Here is an 11,062-nt window from a genome sequence, read left to right on the forward strand (position 1 = left end):
GGTAGCAGCGCCCGGCGCGCAGCCGCGCCCCGCCGGGCATCTCCCGGGCTCCTGAGGGCCCCTCACCGGGACGGATTGACCCCAGGTGTGCGGGGCTGAGGGAGGGGCTCTGGAGCTCGGGGCCTTGCGCTAAACCGCATCTTTTCCACTGACTCCTGAGGTGGAAACAGGGAGAAGGTGCAAATTTTCCCTTTCCTGCCTCTCCAAGGCAAAGGAGGACAGGCAAGTGGTGGGCAAAGTATCACAGTGCTATTCTGCCGCCTCCTTGTCCACCAGCAGCTCTGACGTGCTGTCTGATCATTACAAATCTATCAAACTGACATCTCGGCCAGGGAGGACAAAGCCCGGTGGGCCCCCAGCCCCATGTCCTGAGCAGTCAATGGGGAAAGGAATGCTGACAAAGTTGTGTGGTTGCTTTCTGGCCAGTTTTACATGGCTGTGGACTAAGAACCTCTGTAGAGTTTCTTCTTATGGCTTTGCTCCCTGGGAAGCCTGTCGGTGACAAAACAGTGGCTTTTCCACAGGACCTAGGCTCGCTTGTGGCTATCAGTTGTAAAGCTGCTGCCAAGCACCCAGAAATGTGCTTCACAGCCCCTCACAATGCTGGTTTTTTGTTCCACAGGCACCAGCCACATTATGTGTGCGACGGCTGCTCGGTGAGGATACAAGTGCAGAAAATGTCACCTCAGGAGCTTGCTGCACTGCTCTGCAAAGAAGGGGACCACCATCTCACCCAGCAGGAGTTACCAGTAGCCACTGCATTCTACACAGCTGCCTTCAGCTGCAGTGCTCCCACAGCAGTACAGAAAGTGAACTCCTTAGACAAAGGGCTCTGGGAGAAAGTGGTAACCACCCTGGAGATGTGGTGCAAAGGCAAGAATCAGATTCCCAAGATCCAGAGCAAGAACTTGGCAGTTGTCTCCCTCAGTGTGGGAATAGCTGCCATCTTTCTCTCCACCCTAAGTCCCGACAATGTGGTATCCTCAGTATATAAACTGGAGACCCTGCTCAGGCAAGGATGCTCAGAGGAGGTGGTGAGTAAATGCAATACCCTGCTCAAGGCTAACCCAAACTATTCAATGGAACTGCTGCTGCTGAGGGCGCTGGCATGGGTGCTGGCAGGGACACAAGTTAGGAGGGCACTTGCGGACTATATCCAGGCCTTTGTGACGCATCGTGCTGAGGCAGTGGCCTATGTGAGTGCTAGGCAAAGGGAACACCTGCCACGGGTCATCCAGGCCTTCTCTAATTATCTCTCCACACACCAGAACGAAAGCCCAGGCTGCAGTTCCTGGGACCAATGGCTGGGCAACTGCTATGACTTCCTGTCTGCAGTGGCACCGAATGATGTCTGGGTTTGCAGGGTGCAGGCAGCTTACCTCTTTAAGAAAAGCAAATTTGAGGAGTGTGTGGCAGTTTGTAGCAAGGCCCTCAAGGGCTTCTCAGCTGATGATAATCTCAGAGACGAGAAAGCTTTGGGTCTGCTCTTGGAACGGGCTGCTGCATATTTCTTCTTGGATGGACGGATGCAGGAAATGATGCAGGATTTAGCAGAAGCCTTCGCAGCAACCCCTGCCCAGGCAATGAAACACTTTGAAGAGCTTTTCTCACCACATGACACTGAGAGGATAGAAGAACAAGCTAGAACTGTCCTGGAGGTGAAGTTTGCAGCGTACAGGGAGGCCGTGCGTACTCGGATTGAACTCAGAGGCAATCGTGGTACTGAACTGCTCCCTTCTGTCATCCAGACAGTCCAGTTCCTCCTTCAGATCTCCCCAGGGTCCAAACGTGAGCTCAGTGTTCGGCTAGCAGACTGCCATCTCCTGTGTGGGCACGTCAGAACTGCCCTGGATATCTGTGACCACCTCTTGGCAGCAGAGCAGAAAACTTACTACAATACTCTCTTATCATTGCGAGGATTCTGCTCCCTCCATGCTCATGACCATCGGCAAGCCCTGCAGGACTTTCAAAAGGTCATTGAGCACGATTCCCCACATCCTAACAGCTGTATTAAAGCCTTATGTGGGCGTGGACTTACCCGGATTTCTGGTGGCAGCCATTACTTGACAGCCCTGGATTATATCACAGCTTGCCAGTTAAAGCTGGAAGAAACCATCTTCACAATCAAGTCCTATGTGCCATGGAACCAAAGAGGACTGCTGCTAAAAGTTCTCCAAGAAGAAGGACAGAAGATGCTCCAGAAGAAGAGGTACCCAGGAGGCAGTTCAGCCCATGGGCAGAAAAAGAAACGGGGCTGTGCAGATTCCTAACAGAAAGAGAGCAGCTTGAGTAGCAGAGTACTTGCTTCAGATAACGGAGAATAGGCTATAAACCCTTTTAAAGTTCCTCATTAACATAACAGGTAGAAATAAAACTGCATAGTTGTGGTTATTCCACCAAATAGTATTTTGGGATCCATGTAGCCAGATCAGCTCAATCTTCCTTTGGAAGTTAAGCTGTGATATACCAATTGGGCTAAGCTAGGAGTGCGCAAAATGCTAGAGGGAATATGACAGAGATTTCTCCTCTAAAGAAGTAGATACACCCATAATGAAACGGATTTTTTGGTGCTAGCTGGCTCCTTTCACTTTCAGTTCTGAACTGAAGGATTTGGTGGGCCATGAAGAACCAAGCCCCTAGAAAGTGTCCTTCCAAGACGGAGCTGAGGTGCTACTATGCACACACTTGGTGCTGGCAATCCAAATTCTTTTTTCAATGCTAACTGTATTAATGTCATATTTAAGGTTCGGAGATGTGAGACAGGAACACCAAACTATTCCAGCTAAATCCATTAAAACCTGAGTTTGAAGGTAGAACATGGTATAACAGAGGGACTCCGAGGTTTTAATACTTAAAATCATCTTTCTAAAGATCAGAAAAGACTGCTACTCAAAGTAGTATCTTTATTAGTTTTTTATTTCTTCCAACACAAAACAAGCTACTAACTAAATCTAAAAGTTTCAGTGTTTCATTTTCAAATTTTTGTCTGATACAACCCCAGGAAAAGTCTTCCATTTTCTCCAAAACTGAATTTTTATGTTACTTTCTCAGTTTTTCCTCATGTGAAATACTAATATTTCAGGCAAAAACTTGAAAATTTGAAATGGGAAACAGCACATGAGAGTTCATCTCAAGTGGCTGCTCTTTACAACTGATACTCACATTTATTTAGTACCATTATGGCTTTTTTCTGCAGTTGCATGATACGCATTCCACACCCAGTACTTGGGGCCTGTACTGCAGTGGTATAACTTGAGGGACAGAAAAACATGCTAACTAGTTTAAGTGTTGCACTGGCAGAGCAGGGCACAAAGCACAAGCCCCCTTAGACACAGGTCACTGCTTCTGGAGTAAGAAGCTACCTGTTAACACAGTTCTTCTGAGTCCATGCAAATTTTAATACACAGCTCTTGATTAGAAATGGTGACCTTTTTTTATTTTTTTCTTCACCGTTACTTTTTCCTTTTCCCATTGTGGTATCAGCTGCAATGACAGATATGAGTCATTATTTGTTAACCTTTTTTGTAAGGAACAACTGCTTAAGAACATGTTTTTATAAAGAGGGATTATTATTATGGAATTAAGTGGCAGAGATATCTATGGTGCTGGATAGACTAAAAACCTGCTGCTTAGCTTCCAGGTAAAATTAACAGGCTCTGTTACTGTCATTAGTATTTTTCCCTTGAAGGTAGTCTTTCCCTTTTTCCTTTTTTCCCTCCAGAGGTGCCCCTGGCGTTTACCATCTGGCTTCTCTCTTGGTGGAGCTGGACGCTTCTGATGAAGCATCGCGGATCCTTTGTGCTGATGCCCTGTACCAGATGGGCTGTGTGGAAGAAGCCCACAAGCTCCTCCTAGTAGCGCTCTCAGGAAATCCACAAAGGTCTCCCATCCTGGCTAGACTCGCTCTTCTGCAATTGAAGAAAGATTTCGTGTATGATGGCAACCAGGTAAGAAGCACCTGGCTAGCAGAGAGAATGAAGGAGTCATCAGTGATGGTACGGTGAAGAGGGTTAGCAACCCTTTTGGCTGATATGGAAGATGCATGGTAGAACTTAAGAGGGACCACTTCAGAGACGTAGGCTTGCCAGCGAGTATCCCAAGGGCTTTCTGTTTCCCAGCACAGTGGTCCGCTTGTCTCCTGCTCCTCAGTGTTACATGACAACTGTAAGGCTCTGGCACTGTGAGGCCACCTCATCACATGGTGCAAAGTTAGAACTCCCCCCATCACACAAACCGCGACGGGTTTTGCAGTGGGGGTGCACCTACCCCAACCTGTGCTTCAAGATTTCTCAGGAGTGGTGGTAAACTGGTAAATACGGGCCTCATGAGTAGGACTTTCTGTCTGGAGCACGGCCCACACAAGGCCCTAGCTAAATACAGCCCATTCATCACATGCTATGGAATGGCACTTTTCATCAGAGACTTCAACTAGGCAGAGCATGACTGAGCATCCTGCCCCTGGTGACAACATTGATGGGATTGTTAATTTTGCCCTAGAGAAAAGAAAGCAGAACTACTGCCTAACCGATTATCCTAATGAAGCATTGGGGCGGGGGGTGGGGAGGCAGGGAAGGAAAACCAGGAGCTCAAATATCAGTCTGCAGTTTTCTTCCTGTAGCGGCTAATGACTTGTGCTTGAAACCATGAAAGAGATTCCAACACGTCGATTCTCCTGCCAAGGTGTACAAAGCTGAATTACCAGGTTCTGCCATCAGAGGGAACTATTGCATTTTTTAAAAATCCATATAAATTCTACTAGCCAGAAAAAAAGAAAGGTTTTATTGTCACCACTTCCCTACTCCCTATGAAAAACAAATTTTGTCTGATTTTCTGCCTTTGGGAAGGCTATTAACGAATGACATGACTTTATTAGAGTCCATATGTGGAAGTTGGATTCCTGTCTGCAGCTTCTGCTGCAAGTTCTAGAGGGAACATACGTGTCACCAAAATTTCTCTTCAAAATGTTTTTGTCCCACCTGCCTGTCAGCACCCAGACACTTGTATCTATTAATAAAAATATAGAAAGTAATGAGCTCAATGGATGTGTCTGGTGCATCAAGACAGCTTTGTTCTTGTCCTGGCTTCTCTGGCTCAGCTTTCAATGCCGAGTACGTGCTAAGCACATTTGCTTTACTGGAGGAAACATCTTTTGATTCTTTTCCTTAGGAAATGTAGTAAAAAAGTGCCTGGTGATTCTCACTGTAGCGAATGGAGGCAAAGATACCCTATGTCAGGAAAGATTCTTTTCCAGGAGGACAGTAGTTTGTGGATTTGAATCCATACTTTTCCCAGATTCCCAATAGCAATACTAATAGAAAGGCATAGCACTTCACTATTTTCCATTAATTCACTAGTTTCCATTTTACAGTCAAAAGGGGTCACTGGAATCCTTCTGTTCCACAGAAGCTTTCTCTCTTTGGGGCAATCATCCTATGGTTCTGCTGTATTTCTAAAAACAGTGAACTGCCAGTCTGGAACAGATGCTGCCCAAAGTGAGCAAAGCAGCATTAGTATTTCCCCAGAATGATTTCCACAGCTGCAGTGCTGGTGACAAAAGATAAGAAGTAATGTTTTCTCCAACATGCATTTACACTAGGGCCAGCTGAGGAGTTAAGTAAAAGAGATTCATGGTCCTTGGCTGGACTGTGGCTGGCTGAAGCCCTAGTGAAATGTGGGGAAGCACAGGGTAAGAGCATACTTGTCTCATCAGACTAATATTTCCAGCTTTAGCGTGACTTCATTTATCTTTTCATGTCAATCTTTTTTGCTTTTTTCTCTCACATTATTAAGCTGCTAAAGAAAATGATCAGAATTGGAGATACCTCTTGCCTCCTGCCAATCATGGACATTTTCAAAGACGAAGACCGGAAGTTGATGCAAACTCACTGCCATTCCAGAGCGCTGACCATCTTGAAGAACAAACAGGAGGATGCTGACATCAAAGAGGCCATTGCCTACCTTTCCTTTGCCATCATTGCTTCAGGTAGGGTTATCACGATACTGATAGGAGATTTACTTCTGGGGGAAATCAGATCAGTGGGTGGGCAAGCATGTCCAACCAATTCTCATCTGCCATTCCCCAATGAGAGGATTGAAACAGTAGACTTACAAAGGCAGGTGAAGAGATGGATAAAATTTCTTTAAAGCAGCAACTCATCTGGACAATGAAATAGTGCAGTTAAACAGTGACTGCAGTTCTTGCTGTCCCATAAGTAGCTTGTGATCTCCTTGAAATGAGTTGCAAGGGTTCAGTTCAGTCCTACAGGGTCATCGGCACCTTTTCTTCACCTGTCCAGAAGACCTAACATGTGATTTTGTTCTGTTGTTTAGCACATGAAACTCTCCTGGAGCACCGCTGAGGATTATTTTAAATTGCATTGTTCACATGCTAAAAGTTAAATTCAGGCATAAACCACCCTAACTGCGTCATATCGATACAAAGAATCCACAATTCCTTCCTAACTTGGAAAAGATCTTTGACATTTTGAACCCATCTATTTCCAGCTGATGGTTGGAAATTTCTGATCTAATAATTTCTGTTTTTCCTGCTCCAGAAATGTAATGTGCAGAGCTTACAGGAAACACAATATATGTCTTCTTTACACTTTACAGTCTCTCTTTATGGAATACCTGCTACCAAACAGCAGACAGCAATTACTGTTCCATTGCTGTAGGTTGCTTCTGAGTAGCTGGTCTGGACAAATTGATCTGTAACCATAATTTTTTTCATACGTATGGTCACAGATTTTCTCAAAAGTACAGCTGTGCTGTTGAACAGACTACATGTTTTAATATTAGCAGTGCTATCTTCTCAAAGCTGTTAGATTATTTTCCCTTTTACATGCCATGCTTTCCTTCTTCACTGTGGTTTAAAGAAAGACCGCTTTAGGATAAGCAGTGTAATGCTGTTCTTCCAGTGGTAAAGGCAAAGCAGAATAGCAGGGTGATTCTTCTGTACCTCATGTAGGGAGGCTGTTTTATCACAGCAACAGATACATGCTCAAAATACGGGGAAGAGCCTCAAGGAAATCCTACAGGATTACTCTTCCGTCTATAAAACATGATTTTTCAGTAAGTAACTCCGCACACAGGTGACTGAGGTAAGCCTGAGGCCTGGTAATGTCAAGCAAAGCCAGGGATTTTTGATCCTGTTATCCAACTGCTAGGTTGGATGACCATGTTTTTGGAAATGTTTCCCCAGAAAATTTAGCTTGATCTAGAAAGAGATGAGAGCTTCTTTGAAAATACAGTATAATTGTTTCTTAAAGAGATCAAAGCCAAACTTGTGATAAATGAGAGGCAAACGTGCTCCCTATAAGCAGTTAGTCCTTGAAAGAGTGTGAATGGGGGGCACTTCACAAAATCATCTAGCTAAAGGAAACCCCCCTTTCAGAAGAAAGCAGCAGCCTTCATCCTATTTGTTTCGTGTAACTTTTAGAGGAGGTGCTAGCTGGTAAGTAATTTGGAAAACAGATTGAATACTGAAACAGAGCCAGCTTCAGCCCATTTCAGACAGTGTAGAAGTAGAAGGCTCCCATTTCAGCCTGTTTGTTACGTCAGTTAGTACCCTGAAAACTTTCCTACCAATGAAATTTATTTGGTACCTCCTGTTTCCTCAGAGTGAACATGTTGTAAATATAGTCATTGCAGCAAACAACCTTTCTTCTTCCAACAGACCAACAAAAGCATAGTTCCAGTGCAAGAGACTAATGCAGCCACTTACCTGCATCATTATCCTAGCTTTTCCTAACGAGAGAGATCAGGCTAACATGGAAATGCTTCTGGCATGTTCCAAGTAAAACCATGTTTGTATGGAAATCTGCCTTTCACTCTGAGCAAATATTATGACAGCAGCACTGAGAAGCAGCGAGACTGGTTTATGAAAATGGCAACAAACCTGTTAATTGCTTTGAGATGGTTCCGTTTCACAGCCCATGCATTCCAGCTTATCAACTCCCCACCTGCTAGAACAGATGCTTGTTAAGAAATAGATATTGTCTTTATGGGAGCCAATTGATAGAGCTCCAGAGCGATAATAACCTTTGGTACAGAAGTTTTGGAGTGTATCAGGAGGGAGAAAAAGCTTCATTACTGTAAAAGAATTGCTAGGAGCCTGTCTGCTGGCTCATCTCTGCAGGCAACTGTGCAAGAGGCTGCATGTGCTGACCTCCCTAGGAAAAAATAGTTACAGTGACACTGATGATTTATCATCCAGTATTGGTCTACCACAGTTATTGATTGCAACCCTCGGCAAATTAAGATCCTTATCAAAATTGCCTTGAAAGGAAGGAGCATGTGGACAGCAGAAAGATATATGCTCTGCAACCAATGAATGAATTTCATTGTCAGCTATATGTGTTTATTTGGGCAGCACTTATTTGAAAGCAGAGGAAAAAGAATCTTAGTATCACAAATCACAGTGCATATTAAGAGTGACAGTAAATCAGTCAGTCCTGTCTGGATTACCGTTTTATCCAAAACAATGTATACCTTCTGACTCCACTCTATTAAAACAGCCAAATGGCCTTGTGCCTCCATTCTCACCTATCTTCCTCTTAGGCCTTTTTTCTCTCATTTGTGCTGCTCCTATTCTGTGATACTAAAATCTCCAGGGATTGCTTCTAATGAATTGGATCCTAATCCAGCTCAGATCCTGAGGGTGGTCATGTCATTGGTAGGTTGCCTCTATTTGTTGCACATTAACGATGTCTTTGGAGAAGGGTGTGGTAGAGGGATAGATGAGGAGATATCAAGACATTCCATTTTACTATAGCCTCATCTTCCTTTTGCTGTTTTCCAGAGCAGCATCACAATGCTCTCTTTTAGAGGTTCCCCATGAAAATGCATGGAAAACCTTAGACCAGAATAACAAAGGCCAAAGCTTTCCAGACCTCCTCAAAAATGGATAGAAGTAGTTTCATGATAACTGGCAAACACAGAATTTCTCTCTACTGTCAGATGGCTGAGTCTAGGTATCCCAGAGAAGGTAGAGAAAAAAAATTGCCTGTGTGGGCAGGTTGAGTGTTTAGTAATTGCAGGCCACTCCTTTTCCTTACTTTGGCTGTTCCTGAGGAGACCTTGAGGCAATGAGAAAAGCCGTCAATGGATAGCTGAGGGGAGACAGTGTTGATCAACATGTTTTTACTAGAAATGAGGAAGCTTTTGAGCTAGTCGGGCAATGTGATTTTATGACTTTTCTTGTTACCTTTTCCACTCGTTCAGGTTTTTATCACAATGTTATTTTGGCATGTTTAACTAGACTGAAGACTCCTTGAAGCACGGCCTGTGTTTTTGGTGTGCCTGGCACAGCGTGGTTCCTGTTCCTGTCTGGAAAGTTAGAGTTGAGTCACAGTAGGACAGTTACAGTTATAAATCAAATTGCAGCCATACAACTACTCTCAGCAAAGTGCCCTTCTTTCTGTTAATCACTGTTAGAATTTTTTTTCTCTTTCTGTACATATAAATATATATGCATCTTTTTAGCTATTTCCAGAAGTGGTTCTTGTATTTATAACATACAGGATCTTTTTTTTTTAAAAAATTCATCTTAGTAGAGAATATACACCCTGAAAAAGTTTTTCGCGCATACTGCAGCCCCGTCTTTTTTATCGGTCCAGGCTTGCTTGTTCCTTGGTGGCCTATAGAGCAAGTACGAAGATACACTGGTTTCTGCTGTCAGCCGTCCATAAGTGAGAAACATGGCTAGCTTTATGTCACAGAGAGAAAGACCAGGTTCGCATTCATATTCCCATTGGTGGGTGGGCCTGCTGGCTGTCTGGGAAAGCTTTTAGGCTGACATTGGTATTAGGTTAGCATAACAAATTTTGCTTCGTCTGTGTCCCCCATTCATGTTTCTGTGGCTGTGTCAAACACATTGAAATTACCCCAACCAGCCATGAAAGATGTGTTTCCCAAGCTAGACGATGACATATGAAGAAATGGAGTGCTTTTTGTGAGATTAGATAGGAATTTTGAAGCAAAGCTAAACATTGAACTCCAGTCCTGAGCAGCAGCACTGAACCACAACTCACCGTTTCCCTGCAGAATGACATGACACGTACGCCACAAGACCTAGAACATCAGAGTAGCCTTGTCGTTGTAATACACACCAGAAAACACTTTCAAGACTTCACCAGTGAAAACTCATTCTTTGACAGAATTCTGACAGCCTCAGCAGGACACTTCAGTTAAGATTCAGTACTGTGTTTTGGAAACAAACCTGACACAGATTCTTTTTTCCTTTCAACTCTGAACTGATAGTATGCAACAGGAATTCCACTGGCAACAAAAATAAACTACCACTTAACTACTCTCATTGTACTTCATCCTCAAGCAAAGTGGAATTTTTCTACGGTTTCATATGGATATCCTTAGATGTCCTCTCCAGCTCCCTCCTTATCCTTCTTCCAGTCACATTTGTGGATTGCAGTTCCTTACCATAGCACATTTGTCCCTATCCAGCACACCCCTCTTATTCCACACTTGCCACCGCTCTGAATAAAGCAGTACTTACTTTTCATTGCTGGAGTCAGTGTAACACAACATGTAGGTGTACTGCATCATTTTCATTTAGCCGCTTTGAAGCCCTTCGGTGGAGCTTAGTAGTCTGCATACACTGGGATTTACTGCGCCCTGGTTTAGAGCAGTAGACTTGAGATCTTTCAAGTAAGCATGGCTGCATTTCTGTCCTCCAGGTGGTTATGCTGAAGATTGCCTTCTCATCAGGGCTCAGTGTTACGGGCGCCTTGGTCAGAAGAAAACTGCTATTTTTGATTTTAATGCCATCCTAAAGGAGGACCCTAGGAACGTGCGAGCTCTGAGTGGACGAGGATTCATTTATCTTGCTCTGAAGCAGCAGAAGGTATTATCACTATATGGATTTGCTGGTGATTTTTCTGACAATATTAAGCAATGTTAGTGTGAGGTACCACAGGCTTTGTCATGGACTCACTGAAATCAAAAGCGTTTCTCACAGAATTTCATCACTAAAGGCTGTTGTTTTGGCTTGGTGTATAAGTAGTCCACTTGGCATTGCTGATTTGCTTTGCCAAGTCTAGAGAGA

General features: G+C 44.0%; 1 protein-coding gene across 1 annotated transcript; it reads left to right on the plus strand.

Moving 5' to 3' along the window:
* Positions 1-622: 622 nt before the first annotated feature.
* Positions 623-10,861, plus strand: LOC104615943 (the record flags this gene model as incomplete). Its single annotated transcript, XM_010295064.1, is given in 4 exon segments — positions 623-2,283; positions 3,724-3,947; positions 5,791-5,983; positions 10,695-10,861. Coding segments are annotated over 4 exon segments (2,245 nt in total), but the record flags the coding sequence as incomplete, so codon positions are not given.
* Between the last annotated feature and the right edge of the window lie 201 nt (positions 10,862-11,062).

Source organism: Phaethon lepturus, unplaced genomic scaffold, assembly GCF_000687285.1.
Source record: "Phaethon lepturus isolate BGI_N335 unplaced genomic scaffold, ASM68728v1 scaffold53009, whole genome shotgun sequence".
In the NCBI taxonomy this organism is placed as follows: domain Eukaryota; kingdom Metazoa; phylum Chordata; class Aves; order Phaethontiformes; family Phaethontidae; genus Phaethon; species Phaethon lepturus.